The sequence below is a fragment of the Ambystoma mexicanum genome, chromosome 8 (assembly GCF_040938575.1).
Source record: "Ambystoma mexicanum isolate Mex_15411 chromosome 8, UKY_AmexF1_1, whole genome shotgun sequence".
Taxonomy (NCBI): Eukaryota; Metazoa; Chordata; class Amphibia; order Caudata; family Ambystomatidae; genus Ambystoma; species Ambystoma mexicanum.
Genome location: NC_090929.1, coordinates 1,111,718,382 through 1,111,735,757, shown reverse-complemented (window position 1 = coordinate 1,111,735,757; position 17,376 = coordinate 1,111,718,382). Strand labels below are relative to the sequence as shown.

At 44.6% G+C, this 17,376-nt stretch overlaps 1 protein-coding gene across 3 annotated transcripts in view; it reads left to right on the top strand.

Moving 5' to 3' along the window:
- MTG1 (mitochondrial ribosome associated GTPase 1) overlaps positions 1-17,376 on the top strand; it is a 608,415-nt gene that overhangs the window by 169,413 nt on the left and 421,626 nt on the right. For all 3 annotated transcript variants that reach the window (XM_069611142.1, XM_069611141.1, XM_069611140.1), the window contains 2 exons: positions 3,172-3,274; positions 13,081-13,161. In XM_069611142.1, coding sequence (XP_069467243.1) covers positions 3,172-3,274; positions 13,081-13,161 — 184 coding nt within the window. The remainder of the gene's footprint in view (positions 1-3,171; positions 3,275-13,080; positions 13,162-17,376) is intronic.

The window sequence follows — 17,376 nt, the reverse complement described above, 5'->3', positions numbered from 1 at the left end:
ATAAAATGCAATACTCCGCTATTACCACTAGATGTCGGACTGTATGCACAGCATGTGACTCTAAACATGTGAATTTAACCAGATTTCTTGCTCTCCTGAACACACATGAAGACCTGCTCTCAAATCTTGAATCTAGCCTTCCTTCTGTCCTCATCCTCCTTGATCTTTCCTCTGCTTTCGACACGGCCAACCACGCCATCCTGCTCAATCATCTCTGTTACAACCTGGTCATCACAGATCAGGCCCCAGCCTGGTTGACCTCCTTCCTCTCCAATCGACCCTCCCAGGTACAAGTGGGGTCCTTTCTGTCCACCACCTCTCTCTCCACATGTGGTGTTTCCCAGGGTTCTAACCTCTCACCCTGGCTCTTCAAACTTTACTTGGCACCTCTGTCTCATCTCTACCTTCTCTCCTGACTTTCAGTGTTATGCGGATGACACTCTGCTCTCCTTCAGGCTCCCCTCTGCCTCCTTTCCTCTCTCGCTCATTCCTGGGTTCCTATCTGCGATTCATATTTCTGCCGGAATGCCAGTAAGACTGACTTCCTTCTCATTTGGACCCCTGCTTCCGCTTTCCCTCTTTCACTCTTGCCGCCCTCCTTGGGCCCTCTACCTGTGCCTTCCTGCCAGGCAAAAAACTTTGGTGTCAACTCTTTTTTTTTTTTTTGTGTCTCTTTTTTTTTTCCACCCTCTCCTTCTCTCCTCATATCCTGGATGTCACTAAAAATTCCCACTACCAGCTGCACCTCCTCTGAGGTATTTTGCCTTTTCTCACTTTCCCTTAGAAGCTCACTGTCTATAGAGCTCTGGTTCTCTCTAGACTGGATTACTGCAACAGCCTCATTCTAAATCTGCCTGCCTCTACTCTTCGCCCTGTGCAACTAATCCAGAACAGGACTTGTCATTGGACTCAAGCCCAGGGATCGTATCTCTCTAGTCCTGACATCTTACCACTGGCTCCCGGTGGCTGCAAGGATCAAGTACAAGACCCTCTGCATTGTCCACAAGGCTTTTAGGGGCTGGGGTCCACACCACATCCAACTCTCTGTTGCTAAGCCCTTTCCTTTTTGAGCCCTCCACTCACCCACCTCCAACTTTCTGAGGGTCAGACGCTTCTCCAGGCAGAAAGTGGGGGATAGATCTCTCTCCTCAGCTGGTGCCTCCCTCTGGAACAGCTTCCCTGCATCTCTCAAACTTGAGCAGGACCACCTTGGGTTCCTGAAGCAACTCAACACCTTCCTTTTCGCTTCTGCTTTCTCCCTCGCTCTCCACTGCTGATCTTGTCTGCTACACTTACTGGTTACCTGGCCTCCCTGTGAACCTTATGGGGACCAGGCTCCTTCACGACCAGTAGCCCCATGCACTGCTTCTGGCCCTACCATGCAACCTACAGTTCCCCGCCTCCTGCACTTACTTAGAACCAGCCACTTACTTGAGCTTTGCACTCTCCTTTTCCCTCCCCCTGGCACTTCTCTCCCTTCCACTTGCACTTGCATGATCTGAATGACACAAGGCCTAGTAAGGTCATATGTTTTGCTTTCCTTTGTCTTCTCCTTCCTTGTCTTGTCGCGCATAGAAACGCTTGTGTACAGGCCCCTTAGAAAATGACACAACACATATCCGAAAAAATCATCAGAAATACAATTACGGTGAGTAATGTATGTCATCTCACTAATAGTAAATTAAAAGTCATCAGTATAAACTATTAGTGATACGAAGGTCAAGCATATGATATAATTTTACTAGTACGATTTCTTATACTTTATTTGTTCAATAGTCTACATACTGCTAATCTTAAAAGCATTTTGATGACTCTATTATATTATATAGTGTATTGGCCTTATCTATGCCTGGATCTATGCTTATATTAATATATTAATTGTTAATCGTTTTGAATTTGTCTGGATCTGAATAAAATCAGTAAACAAAAAAGACTGCGAGTAACACCTGGAAGAGCCTTCCGACAGGTCCCTTTTTATGTTGCACTTGCACTAGGGCTGGACATTTAAAAATAAGATTTGTGAACTCTTTTGTTGCCAAATCCTTGGAATATTTTACTTTTCAGCTTAGGGATAGCTAGGGGGCAAGGGATGTGCTAAGATTTGGTTTTGAATCTTTCTGTTGGGTCACCTCTTTGGACATTGCTTTCTAAAATCGGGTATTCCTGCCTGAAGGAACAGTGATTATTTAAGCCATGTTTAACCCTCTCACGATTTTGGCAATGTGTTGGGTACACCAAGACAATCTAACTTTATGTTCTCCCATCCCTGACACTATTTCTATTTCATTGGTAGCTTCCTTATTATTTGTAGGTTTTTTCCATTTCATATATATGTTTGCTCCAATGCCCTTGCTGATTCAAAACCGAATAAACGTACTTGTTTTAAACACTCTGTGTCACTTATATTGGTGCTCAATCTTCCTACAGCGGATAGTACCTAGTAGCTAAGGATTGATATCTAAGAGCAGGTTTTATACGTACACATGCTCAAAATTCTGACACACACATTCCAACTAACGATCATATTAGTCCTGAGAGGAGGAAAGGCTCCCAAGCGCAGCTCTGTGTCTCAGAGAATGTAACATTGTCTAAGAAAGTGTGACTCCCTTTAAAGACTCTTATTGGGTATACCCAGGAAAAAGACATGGGGAAAATAAAGAAGGTGACTCTGACAGTATTAGTCTTTTTTTAAATTCTTAGACTTTCATAGAAATGCCACCAACGCAAGAGAACGTGGGGGTAAGGGGGCGATCGCCTTCCCGGGAGGTGGGGGTGGGTTGAAAATGTTAATTCTGCACTTTGAAGGCCACACAGAATTGGCTGAAATAAATCAGTCTTTTTTAAAATGCAGAAATATCACATAGAACTGGGTCTGGCGGATTGGTACAGATCATTCCTGAGAGGAAAATGTTCTCCCTGTGTGTAATTTGTCACCCAGGCCCTGCTTTGAGCCGCTATGTTGAGCAGAGATGCACTGACTAATGTCCCTGGTGAGACCTTTGGAAATTAGATGAACAAACAAGCTGTGCTTTTCAAGTGCAGATGTTAGCATATGCCTATCACTAGAGGTCTGCTGACACCCTGCTGGACACACATTAAGTGAGCATTAAGGGCACTTACTGAATGTTGGAAACAAAAGCTTTATGTTATTCTTCTTAACTCTAACCACATTCCACTGTCTGGCAGAAATCCGCTGTTTCGGGAGAGCCTGGGAATCAAACCACATATGTTGCTGCTCAATAAAATGGATTTGGCGGTTCTAACTGAGAAGCAGGTAATGGCCATTCCTGAAGTTTTGATGCCATGCCAAGATAAAACCATCTTGCTCCTATCTCAAGGCAACTTATTTGTACTCCAAACTTGTCAGTCATACTTTTATTTTAAGAAGCAACAATTTTAGTCCTATGCTTAAAATATGATGATCTCCCACGACTCAACAGTTCTGCTCCTGTCCAAAGATATGACAATCCCTCTTTGTCCCAAAGCATGCTGATATGCTCATTCCCAAACCAAAAAAGAGCCTACGACATGTAATGTAAAGCAATATTTTCCATCACCCATAATCTTTCTGAAGTTCTGAAATAGATCATGGTGTTGTGTTTTTCTGCAGGTGCCTTTCCCTGATGAGAAATACCCAACATACAAAGAGGATATTATTGAAACTAGTTGGCCATAGATGTGGTCTGTAGATTTTGTGGTTAGTCCTATCTAGTTGAAAATAATGAGACTGTTAAAGAAAATATAATACGATGCACAAATAATTGCAACAGTAAGACTGTAAGAGAAAGTACATTAAGACAAAAGCGTTGGACAAATTAAGCAGTACTGTTGTGTCCACCATATTGCCGAAACAAGTTTGTACATTCAGAATAATGTTACTTTACACATGTTCATATTTGTATTTATTGTATCGTTTGTACTCAGGTATTAATGCTATGATCTATAGTTCAGGAATTAATAATGACTGTAGAGATTGGGTTTGAATGATGGAATGTTGTAAAATGTTGCTTTGCATCACAATATGAAATGTTTATACATTTACCGGATGCATTATTAGTATTAAAATGCCCAGTATTCAGTGGTTTTGCAGATATGTTTATTCCCAACATATTGTAATTTTAGGACACTGCAATTTGCACCAATCCCAAAACATGACACACGTATACCTGTTCCAGAACATTAGAAGCTTGCTCTCAGCCCAGGGCGTCAATCTTTCTACTCTCCTAAGATGTACCACTTCATTCTTATTACAGTATGACAATCTCTTTACTCTCCTGAGACATGTCAATAAAAGTCCTGTCCTTAAACATGACATACTCCCAGTCATCCAAGAAATGGTATACTTATTCTGTCAATCCTTATGTCAAGAACACAGATAGCTCAATCATTTCCAAGACATAGGGATATTTCTTCTTTCTCAGGATACGCTGAATTTACTCCAGATTCACGACATAGAAAACATATGCCTGTTCCAGGACATGTCAAACTTACTTCTTTGATAAATCTACTCCTGCCCTAAAATGTGGGTGATCTTCTTCTGTCCAAAGACATACGTAGCTTGCTCCTAGCTCAAGACATGAACAAATTACTCATTGGCCAAGGCATGATGATATCCTTACTAGCAAAGCTTAAGGCAGTATTGGTGAAACAATGTAATTGCCAAGCCTACTCCTAGTCCTTCATATAGCAATCTCACTCCTGTCTGGACATATGAAATTGACACATGTCTTTCAAGATTTAGCAATATTACCCTTGTGCCAGTGCTTTGGCAATGTAATGTAACTAGGCTCTCCGTTTTGGAACCAGGAAGTGGTTGTTTTAATTTTGGCTCCCCAACTTGGGTGCTACTGGGCAAATCCCTTTATTTCCCAGGGTCTCAGTTGGGAACACTTAGAAACGGTCCAATCCAAGAAACTTGAATCTTGAAATCTAATACATTTGAAAACAACTGGACATTTACAAAACACAGCTGTTTCTGCTAAGATTTGTTGATCTTCCTTCTAGGCCAAAATATGAGAGTATTACATTTATGCTACAATATGGTAATCTTAATCTGAGACCAAGACACTACATTTATTTCTAGCCCATGGCAATGCCATGTTAACCATGGACCAAAATCTGACCATTTTATGGTTAGTCATGATATCATATCGTAGCAAGAGTCAAGCCAAACCTATGCCTAATATCAAAAATAGATGGCTTTCTTCTGCCAGATGTCCTTGTATAGTTTTACTTCTAGATACACATATTTCATACCAGAATTGCCAATGTATAATATAGTAGGAATCCCACTCTGATATAAATATTTACCACTGCCATTCCGACCCTTCTGACATCACCTTCTTCCTTTGAAAACGCCATTATTCAACTCTGCCCTCAACTCCACCTTTCCTGACCTGAGCAATCCCCTTGAGTCACTTACAGCTGACATCCCTATTGTCATTCTGTGGGCTTTTAAGCTTACTAAACCCTCTACAGCCACCCACCTTGAACATAACCCCCCCCGCCCATTTCTATGACTGCTCTCTCTATTTCTTTCATGTCCAAACCGACCCACTCTGGTGGGAACTCTCTCTGACCTTGTCTTTCTTTGTACCACGCCCTCCTTCTCTGACCTTTTCATTGCCCTCTCTCTCTCTGATCACTCCATTGTTCACTGTAACATCTCGGTCCCTCCTCCATTTGCTCCACCTGACTTGTTTTCAGTGATCAAGAGGATATTCAAGTAGGATTCTCTTACCCTTTACCTTGATGATTTGAGGACATCTTTCCTGTATTGCGCCCATATTTATGCCTGTTCCATTCATGCTTTTTTTTACTTTCACTATGCACTTTCACCAACACTGCTCTGCATGCACATTCACAACGTACTGCCCTAAGCCTTGGGTCACCTCTGAGATGCAAGCCCTCAAACCAAACATGCACCGTGACCTACAACCCTGGTACCAAATCATGAACCACTCTACTCTTAGCGTACGAAAAGTCTCTTGTTGCCTTCACCGCTTTACTGGATTCTGAAAATTCTTCCTACTTCATTAACTTAGTCTCCTCCCTTCTTGATCACCCCGAAAACATTTGTCTGCTCAGCAAGCTTTGCTCGCACATCCTAAACCAAAACCTATTTCATCCACCCTCTTTTCTTATTAATTTGTTCACTATTTTCACTCTAATCTCTAAAATGTGTGCCCTTTACAGCCCTCCTCTTACCCTCCTTCTGTCCATCAACTCCCCCAACCCTTTCTGATCTCTACTACTCCTTCACACCGCTCCTACAGAATTAGCATCCACCCTTCGCGGTGCCAACAGATTTTGCATTCCTATGACCCATTCTCAGTCACTTACCCTTGGCATTCTGAGCTATGACTTCTCGCAATCTGCTGCATGCTTCCCTGCCTGCTTCAAGTCTCGAGAGATTCTACCCCCCTGCTGACCTAAACGTCATATCAAACGTTCTCCTAGTTTCCCTCTGTCCCCATTATCCAGGTGGTCTTCAACAGGTTTACTAATTACTTTGAGGATTATGGCATTGGAGATCCACTTCAATCTAGTTTATGTAGTAAATAATACACTGGGACAGCACTGATGCATGTCTACAGTTTTTTCAGGCTCACCACTCCAAACTCTCTTCTATAGTCATCCTATGGGACCTTTCTGCCGCTTACGATACTGCTCAGCATTCCTCTCTCCTACCCGTTCTCCAAGACCTTGGGTTTTGCAACTCTGCCCTCACCTGGGCTGCTTCCTACCTGGCATATTGTTTTGTTTTTTTAAACCTCCTGAAACATGCAAACTTCTGACCTCCTCACCTCTACTTGTTGGCGTCTCTCAAGGACCAGTACTTCAACCTCTCCTCTTTACTCCCTATAGTTCAGCCCCGGGAAGACTTATCTCATCCTTTGGCAAGCTGCCTCACTGCAATCTGTCACTGGATGGCTCTCTGTTGCCTCCTGCTGAACTCTTCAAAAAATCAGAAGTCATCTTTCTTCCAGCTTTCAGTGAGAGCAATCCCCCCCCTTTACTATCTCCTTTCAATCTATGCTTCTTGCTCCTGCTAGCAACCTTGGGGTCCTCTTTAATAGTGCCCTCCAACTGCAAAAATATGTCACTGCCGCTGCTGCTCATGGTAACCTTCTCAGCTTTCGAAAAATGACAATGTTTTGCTCGCTGCTCTACTAGAACTCTAATTTCTACACTCTTGCTCAGCAAACTCGATCATAGCTCATGCCTACTCCTTGGTCTTCCTCACTACTCCTTCTAGTTAAAGTCCTAAACTTCACTACCTACACACTCTACAACCAAGCGAGATCCTCTCCCACTTCTATTATCCAACATCATGCTTCTTGACTCTCCATGCACAACCGCTCTTTTCAAGATCCTTCTCCTAGTTGTGATGAATCCAGTGTAGTCATCACAATTTCCCGGCTGTGACTTCCTCCCATGTGGCCAGGGGATTGCAGCCGCTACCTGATCCTGACCATGGGGGTGGTTATGTGAGGGAGGATCACATGGGAGGGGAAAACTACTGTGGAGAAGGGATGACTCCATCAGACGAAACGCTGTATTCTTCCCCTTTACCCTAAAGAAAACCATATGATACCCAAACTTCTAATGGCATACTGTCAATCTTGTCAAAATTCAAAATGTGCACCTAAAACATTCACGATACACATAAACCATCTTTTGTTTCTGACATTTCTTTATGTGGGATTCTTGAACAACATCAGTTTAGAAATCCAATTACACCTATGGACTTCAACTCCCATGAAGCCTGAAGTACTGAGTCGAAGAAAAGGAGGGAAGAGTTGATACAAGCCATGCAAAGCCCAGAGCCTAACGTGCAGACTAGTTGTTCTATTGGAACTAAAGTGTCCGGAATGGAATCCACAATATCAAGCAAAGCCGAGAACGCGGAAACATCCTCACGGCAGCTCACAAACGCATGTCATGTATACCAGCATGGCGTGAAGGAGAGAGAAGTGCAGCAGATGTACCCGAAGGACCGTGGGAGCACATCAAGACACAGCAGAGCTCCTGGAGGTATGGTTGTGCTGGGAAACAGCTTTCGCCAGTTCAGGCCACAGAGGGAATCTGGCGCGTGAATGCGGAGCCTCAGTAAATGCATTGTGTCAGAAGCCAACCCAAAGCTTCTCCGCAGAGCCACTCCATAAGTCTGAGACACCAAAAACAATCAGTGAGTCTGCCTAGAGCCATTGAGGGCCGTGGATCGTACCGACGTTCACGTAATCAAGTGAATGAAGTATGTGAAATTGATACTGCGGACAATGCTCAAAGGCAATTTAAACACAGAAAAAACGTAATGTTAAATCGAAGCTTGAAAGGAAAAAGATTTGAATACTGACAAGAGAGAGTGCAACAGCGAAAATTTAACAAATACATATGCATAAGATGTCAATGTGGGGGAGAGCTGAAACAGTAAATATATTGAACAGAACAGAGCAGTTGCTGATGTGGTATATTGCAAACGACAGTGAAACCAATCAGGAATCCTGCTAAAGTGACGCCACCAGGCAGTTTAGATTCGACGGGAAGATACCTGGCAGGGAATTATACCAGGGGATCTTTTAAACCCCAGAGCAGGATGCCTGGCAGGGGAGTATACCAGGGGATCTAAGAAATCCATAAAAGAAATCCTGACAGTCAAATATACCAAGCATTTGAATCTGTAAAATAACTCTGAACATCTTTGGGAAATACCTGACAGGGGAGTATACCAAGAGACCTGAAAAACCTATGAGAGGATTTCTGGTGACGGAGGTATACAAGACAATCCTTCAGAGTTACAATAAAAGTTAACAAAAGACACCTTCTCAGCTAACACACCGGAGGCCCCCTTCATCAGGAGGAGGCTTGAAGGCAGTGTCAACCCCCTATATAAAAATGAAAAACAACTCAATCTGTCAAGGTTGGTGCTCGGATTAGAAGCTGGATACCAAAGAGTAGAGACCGGAGTACTTTTAGAAGGTTAGACGAGAAAGCAAGATATTGAGCAAGTCCCAGGCAACTGTAGTTGTCACCCAAAGGCAGGAGGACACCAGGAAACAGAGCCAAATAGGTAGTTATAATTATTATTGTATTTATATGAAGAACAGAGATGTCGATTTTGATCAGAAATTAATTACAATAAAACGTTTGCAGGTGGAGGAGGCATTCTCTAGACTGGTGCCTGTACAAAAGCACAAACATGAGAACAAGTGTGAGCCTGTTTATGAGCATGTGAACTAAGTGGGACATAGACAAGGGACAAAACAAACAGAAATGTGAGAAACGAGGGACAAAGATAGCAATAACCTTGGGGGGGAAAATACTGTAAACTAAAGAGGACTAACGCTATAAATAAACAAAACTACATTATTTGACAGCGCAGAAAGGAGTTCTGGGAACAGGGAGGGTGGGGGAAGACAGCAGGGGGAGCTCCCTCTTTTGCAAGTAAGTGACGTTTAAGCTGAACTTTAAAGAGCACCACAGTCACGCTAGCACTGTGTGTGATGGGCTGCGGGTTCGAATGGAAAAGGGCAAGTAGAGTCAAAGAACAGAAGAGGAGGCACAGGGTATGGGAAAGTGAGGTTGAGAGCAAGGGAAAGGTGGAGGAAACAAGATGCTGAGTAGACAGTGATACGGTCAGACAGATACTGAGGAGCACAGTCTTCGATAGCTATGTGGACTCGGAGAAGGATCTTGAAAAGAGTGATTGTGCATGGAGTCAGAAAACATGATGTCGGACAATAGCAGTGGGGTGGGGGGTCTGGCTTGGGTGTTAGAGAGTGTAGATAGTGAAGTGTACAACTTTGACTAGAAAGAGTAGTGAGGAAGACCAAGGAGTAGGCATGAACTTTAGAGTGGCAAGTAAAGAATTGATATTTTTTGAATGTTTAGAAGTCTTAACATGAGCCGCAGAGGCAGGGGTAGTGATGAATTGTTGCAGTCTGAAGTCGCTATCAAAGAGGATACTAAGGTTACAAGCCTTTAATAAAAAAGCTGGTGGTCACACAGCTGCCAAAAGAGTTTGAACTAGAGACCCATCTGGCTTCACTCAAAAGGATTTCTTTTCGAGGTTTGACCCATACAAATCTTTGACCCAGGTTCTCAGAAGACCATCTTCTCTCAGCTTCAACCTGGTTTCTCTCAAGTTCTGTCTTAACCGCCTCTGCCTCCCTGATACTAGTTGGCCTTGTTGGCTTGCACAACACAGGTGTTCTGCTTGTCAGGATATCCTCTGACTCTCCTCACCATAACATCTGTATTGTTTCTGGAACTCCGTCCTATCATCCACCAAGTCAGTAGTTGTGTGCCTCTTTTGTAAAGGTGCTGATAGTGATTGTAGCAATGAAGTATTTTATGTGTGCGCATGTTTCCTTAGTAGCTTCATACTGCATGTTTGGCCCTTGCTTAATGGTTCCATCTTCTCATTGGCATGCCCAGTTGTTGTATTGTTCTACAGGCATTTTGTTAATTTTCTTAATGGAGATCTAGTACCCCAGAATTCTGCAGCTGTAGATCACAAGAACCCTGTCCACCATTTTGTGATTAGGTGTCATTAGCATGTCGGCCTAAGAACTCACTGTGCTTGTTTCCCTGTGTTGCTGTGAGTTCCCCTCCCTGCTTTTAGTGCCACTGCACGGAGTGCAAGAATTTGCTGTATTTTTTTGGTTGTCTGCTGTATTTCTGTTTGGCTCCAGGTCAAGATCCTTGGCAAAGCTTGATCTTCATGACAGAGATTGGTTTCCTGGCATGCATTGTTTTTCTACTCCCTCTTTGTGCATGGACCTTTGACAAGCGAAGTGAAAAAAATACCTGACTTTTGGGCTGAGTCCGGCTTGTATATGGAAATAAGGAATGCTGCCTTGTTTTCCCCAGCCATGACGCATATTTGCTCCTGAATGACATGGCGATAGCTGTAAACGTGGATGATGAAGGACTTTGGGAGAGTGGGGGGGCTCTTTATACCGCCTTCTGGGGTTGCATCAGGGAATGGTTGGCTGCCCCGGTCCCCAGACATCCCCATCCTTTCTCTACTGGTGACGCACAGGGGACTTCTTCACAAGAGGTTGGGAGCTCTGCCTTGTTGGTCGGGAAGGGATTCTGCATGCTCTCACACTTATCCAAGGTAGCAAGGAACTCATTGCTTTTGGAAGGGGGGCTCTGCATCTTCTAGCACTGTTGCTCCCTGTGGAAAGTGATGTCGCTGTGCGGACTCGACGACTGCGTTTCAAAGAGGTTTATTTAAATTAAATGAGAAATGCCTACCTGTCCCTTTTGCTAAGAGGGATTTCCCTGCCTGCAAATTAAACTAAGGGTGCTCATCATATGTCAAAACCATATGTCAAAACCAAAAATGGGTCCTCAGTCCAAACCTATTTACTATCTGGCCCTACCACTTCTGGAAAAATTAAAATAAACATCAGTCAGAAGAATAGCCTCCAACTTCAGGCTTCCTCCGGCCAATGTCTGTTGAATCCCTCTCGGGTTATTGGTCACAGTTAAAAAATGTAATTAAAACAAAGGTTCCCCAAAGACGTTTTTAGTTCTCCCTCTTGGATCCTCAAGAATGTTGTAAGTCTTTATACAAGTCAAATGTCTCAATATCCCTTACTCCTTCTCCTTCAACTCTTGAGTTTTTTTGTCTTGGATAGACAGATTCAACCATCTTGGTTCCCCTCTTCTTATAGGTTGAAACATGTCACTTAGTGCTCTCCAAACCCTTTTGGCTCACTTGCTTGTTTAACTTTTGTGGTTGTGTCTTTGGCCAATCGTTAGCATTCGGAATTATAGGGCTTCCGTAAACCTTCTTGCCATTTGCTATCTCCTCATACAAACGAAATATCTCTAATTCTTTGAGTGGGGCAATGCCTCCCATAGCCCTTCTCCATCAACTTAGTTGTTTCCTTTTTACTAGCTTTGTCTTGGACAGACTGATTGAGCCCTCCAGGTTCCCTTCTTCACACAGGTTGAAAAATGTCTTTAGACTCCTCAGTCTCTCTGGTTAGTTTAACTTTTGTGCTTCTAGCTCTGCCCTCGGCCAGTCTTCACCATTCGAAATTTTAGGGCTCCCGTAACCCTCCTTGTCACCATTCAGAATTGTAGGGTTCTAGTAACCCTCAATATCATATTCTCTCTTCTTGCTTTGTCTGCTCGCTTCCCTCCACCCTGGGCAACCGTGGTACCTCTACTGTCACCGGTGTGCTCCAGTGGAGTGGCATCTCAGCGGAGACATGGCAGTTCGCCTCTCCCCTTGGCGTTACCGTCCTGTAAGGATTTGCTTCTTGTATCTTGCCTGCCGCTGCACATTCGGCAGTCTTTGCCCTGAGAGCGGAAGCTTCTTTCCTCCGATGCCTGCTGTTCTGTGTCTTTGTGGGCCCCAGGTCTACCAAAGCTGCAGCATGGTCACGCCACCAGGTAAGATAGTCCTCCTTCGCTGCAGTACCGCCCTTTCCAATGCCGGCCTCCGGCTTCTCTTTCTCCTCTCTCAGTTCCTCCATGTCACCGCTAGCTCCGTATTCCAGGCAGCTCTGCCCCTCCAGGACGTTCTCATGTCAGAGGCTCACCTCTGCGTAGGATTCTTCCTGCTGTATTCAATGTTCCTCGTCCCTTTATTCTCGCTGCCGTACTTAAAAGGGACGTGTTGTTCTCCATCAGCAACTGAGTTCATGAAGATTCCAGCATTAACTTGAGCCAACATTAGGGAAGTAGTGTTTGTGTGTTTTTAATGCGGATCAATTGAAGCGCACCAGTCCTGTCTACTCACATATAGGTGGACAAGGTATTCTTCATAGGGAGTTCCGGATAGGAATAGGAGTCCTTGTTCCCTAGAGGGGAGTCACTCCGATTGAGTTCCTGCTTTCCAAAATCCCTAGGGAGGGTTTGGCTGAACAGGCTCACCTCCCTAGCCTCAAAGGGATTGCTTCCGGCTAGGAAGCAGGGACGAATTGCCCAGATTCATCTCAGTACCTTGACTTGAATGATAATGGACCTGGCAGCAACAAGCATCCCATATAGCCCTTAGTGTTGTTTTGTAAAATCCTTGTATGTAAGTATTAACATCTCTTTTTACTGATTTTACAGAGAATTTGTAATCACTTGAAGCATCAAGGCATCAACAAAGTGATCTTCACTGACTGTGTCAAAGATGAAAACATTGACCAGGTGAGTGCTGGCTAATCTTAGCCAATCACAAATTTCTCCCAAGTCTCTCCCTCTTGAATGAGTGTTATGTGAATGCATACAGATGTCTTTGAATCAGTTTTTTCCCATTTGGTACTCCTTGCGACAGTGACTCCGCCAGGGAGGCGCAGTCTCTCCCTAGGGCCTTTTGACTCTACTTGGGCTGTGGTACGTCCCCACCCTCTCCCGCTGACACACAGGAGACTCACTTAGCTCCCCTCAGAGTGACTCTTCCTGGGTCTCTGATACACTCTGGGATCCAGGCATCCTCTCTGGGTACTTCTTGAGGGACCCTGCCCCACTTGATGCGACCATACCACGCTACCTAGAGAGCTCTGTCTCCCTGCGGTCTTGTGACTCTCCTTGGAGAACCAGGACTCTCCCTGCGAGGTTTGAGATTCGCTTTGTTTGTTATGAATAACTTTGGTGTTTCCCTAGCCTTTTTGTCAACATTTTGATGTCCTGACCTATTTTTGTTGACTCTCATTCTTTCTAAAGCCTCCCTGAAGAGTGCAACTAATTTAAAAATGTGCTGCCTTGGGAGCACATAAGGCTGCCATGGCAGGGGTACTATAAAAGTGCCAATGTAGTCCCTGGGTGAGTTTCAACGCCAGTGTTGAATGCGGGTGCCCGCTATATACTTTTTATTTGGTTGCACCGCATTGTGGCTTTGGTAGCATCATGATAGCGATTTACTCCCTGAAATGGAGCAAAGTGGCAACTTAGTTTTTTTTAATCCCCTTCACCTGGCCGTTTTCTTTGTGTTTCTTTTTCTTTTGTTTCACAATGCAAATGTCCTTTTTAGCCATTTTGCCAACATGAGTTCTTGCTATGAGGACACAAAGGCTTCCTTGTGTGACTGGAATCCAGTTCTAGCTGGACGTGGGTCTGCCAGACACCTCAGTTCACATCCACATCCCTCTGTATTTGCTTGTGAAATGGGAGTGAGGCTGGCCTTCCCTGATTGGAAGGGCCAAAACCTGGGAAATGACTGTATATATACACTACAGTTCTGTCTTCCTAATCCCTCACCAGAGGTCCTGTGTAGAATTCTTCACATTTGGACCTGGGCCTCTCCCTATGGGTCATGGTGCTGTCCCAGTGCTGGGGCCTAGGGCACTCTCCCAGTGGTGGGGAATGGGGGACTCTCCCAGTGGTGGGACCTGGTAGACTCTCCTGTTGGTGGAACCTGGTTTATTCTCCCGGTACTGGGGTCTGGGAGACTGTCGCAGTGATGGGGTCTGGGAGACTGTCGCAGTGATGGGGTCTGGGAGACTGTCCCAGTGATGGGGCCTGGAAGACTGTCCCACTGATGGGCCTTGGGGAACCCTTCCCTCATTTGGGGCTCGCGGAATCAGCCCCCATGAAGCCTGGGGGACTTGTTTGACCCTGATGGGACTCTTCCCCCTTGAAAGGCCTATAGGACCCTTTCATCTCCCCTTCTCCCGCCACACCTCCCCCTGGATATAGGGATGCTTCTCCCCTGTAGGGTCAGGGATTTGTCCCCTGATGGGTTTGTGGACTCTCCACCCTGTGGATTTGTGGGCTCTCCAATCTGTGGGCCTGGGACTTTCTGTGGGTCTGGGACTTTTAGTCAGTAGGGACTGTTTTGTGTCACTCCCTAGGAACATTCACCAATTGTGCCCATTAATTATGTGGCACATTCAGTCAACTGCACTTCTCATGGCAGGATGTTTAAGAATGTAAAGTAGTGTTGGTTAATAGGTCAGGACCTGCTGAAGTCCTACATGGCAAGTTTCCTTTTGGAAGATATGACTGGGGTTGTCTGACTTTCTTGATTGGGGAGGAGGGCGTCAGTGCCCTGCATCACTTCCTGGGGGCGTAGGACTGTGACTCTACTAGGGGGGCATGTGTATGTTCCAGTTGGAGGGAAGGGGGCTGTGACTCGTTTATGGGACCTTGTACTGTGTAGCTCTGTAGAAATGCATTTCTCTCCCTCTGGCACACTCTCCATCCCCTTGGACTCTCCTGGTGGGCCTTTTGGCTCGGATATCCCTCCCAACAATTAAGTCCTGAGTTAAGAGACCTTTCACCCTTGGGATCTTGAGCTCTGAGATAGTGTCTCCTCAATATCCTGTATGAACATTATGCTGGCAATTTTTGGGTCTTGATTTCTGTGCCCCTGACCCTTGTAAGGGTTCCAAGCACAGGCAACCTGCAGCCTTACTAGCCCGTACTATGGAGCAACACTTGTACATGTTACTACCCTTATGGCCCAAAATGATCATCTCATTAGCACGTCACATGACAATTTTGCCTCCAATTATGCACAGTCAATACATGTTTGATTTTGCCACTGCAGTGTGTCTGCATTGCTTTCTTTTCTCTACCAAATGCAATATGGGACTTGTAGTCCTAAATATATTCCATGTTGATTTGCTCTACAAACAGTAGTATAGATTTCAATCAAGCAGCGTGTTTTAATTGCAGATCGTCGTAGAATGACACATTGTTCAAATTATATTTTATAGAACTGATCATATTATTCTGCTTTACTTTGAAGGCTATCTATCATTGGCCATTTGAGACCATTTTATTTCACATTAAAAAAGCCACTGAAATTGAAGAAGTCACTCGGCTCCCATGGCTGCTCTATTTTCAAGTTGAGCGTTCAAACCTCTGCACTGCTTGTAGCGGTGCGCAATGTTGTGCTTTTACAGCACATGCAAACTATCACGTTTCTTAGTCCCTAGTTTGCGTCGTGACAACTCAATGCAACTCAATTAAAGGGATATTTATACTAAACGTGTCAAGAAAGGTATAACCAGGATTACTGGTAAAGGCCACGGTTGGGCTACCCCAAGGATACAATGAGGTGTTCTGTTTTATTTTTTTATAACTACTTTTATTTGCATTTCAGAACGGCCTACAATCAAGTCTGAAATTAAATGCACATTTCAAACAGTCTGATAAGTATACAACATTAACAGCCCAACCCAGCTCCAATCCCCAGCCAATCCTTCCCTCCAAACCCCTATTACTTTCCCCATTGAACTATTTTCCTATATCCAATGTATGCCCCTCCCCTACTCCCCTTTATGACCTGATCATCTTTCACTGTCCTCTACCTCCCTCATCCATTTCCCCCATGTTTTCTCATGCTAAATACAATTTTCTCATTTCCATGCGTGTGTCCATCCTGGATTTCCAATCAGACGGGAAGGGGACACCTCCAAACCCCAAACCCTTGCTATGCCTCACTTTGCCAAAACAAATGCTAGATCGGCTAATTTCTTGTTTCATGCCCCCATACCTCTAACAGCAATTTCTTAGGGCCTGCTGTGGTGTGATGTGGTGGAGTAAGGAGTCGGAGAATGGGATGGCATGTTTCAACAACGTTTTACTTAAGGAATAAAGAAAGGACGTAGGTTTTATCCCTACCAAAACAGATATCTGGGCTCATCGTCAGGAAGTTTTTCCAAATAAAAAGTATCCGTCCTCTTTCCAAACCTACTCTAACCCTACCACTAATGTACAAAAGGGTTCAGCATCCAAACAAAAATATTACTAGGAGAATGACTCCCTTCTCCTGATGAACTGGCTCAGTCTTCATCTCTTTTCCAACAATCCTTTGCACTAGCTTCTGATTCAACAAAGAGATTATGGTTAGGAGAAAGACTCCTTTCTCCCCACCCACCTTGCACAGCCTTGAAGACTGTCTTGAGATAGTCTTTGGCAATAGTGCTCAAAAGTCTTGGCACTTCTTCCCGGTAACTCATGAAAGCTTGATTTACAGTTCCAGCAAGTCTTACCTGTTTTACGATTACCTCCATATAGTTGTCTAATTTCCCCTTTAATTCTACTTGGATTATCACTGTGACGAGGGAGATTACTCCTGATGCTCTCTTAACTCTTGGTTCTCTGGGTTTCATTACTGGGGTGGTGGGCTAACTTGTGTTGCTTCAGTGCTTCCTGCTTCCTTCACTCTGCTCCCCACTTCGTCCTTGCGGCTACACTGAAGCTTAGGCCACATTGCTCCGGCGCAGTTGCAGAACCACACAGTCCACCTCCCTGAGGTCACGCCACCACTGGTTTATTTCCCACTCTTCCGATGGTCAAGAGCTTGGCTTCCACCACAGTGCTTCCCGCAGGCTGCTCCCCCTATTTCCCAGTACTTTCTCGCTCTTTATTACCTGTGGCTGCATCCGCCCCAGCATACGGTCAAAGTCCTTCCTT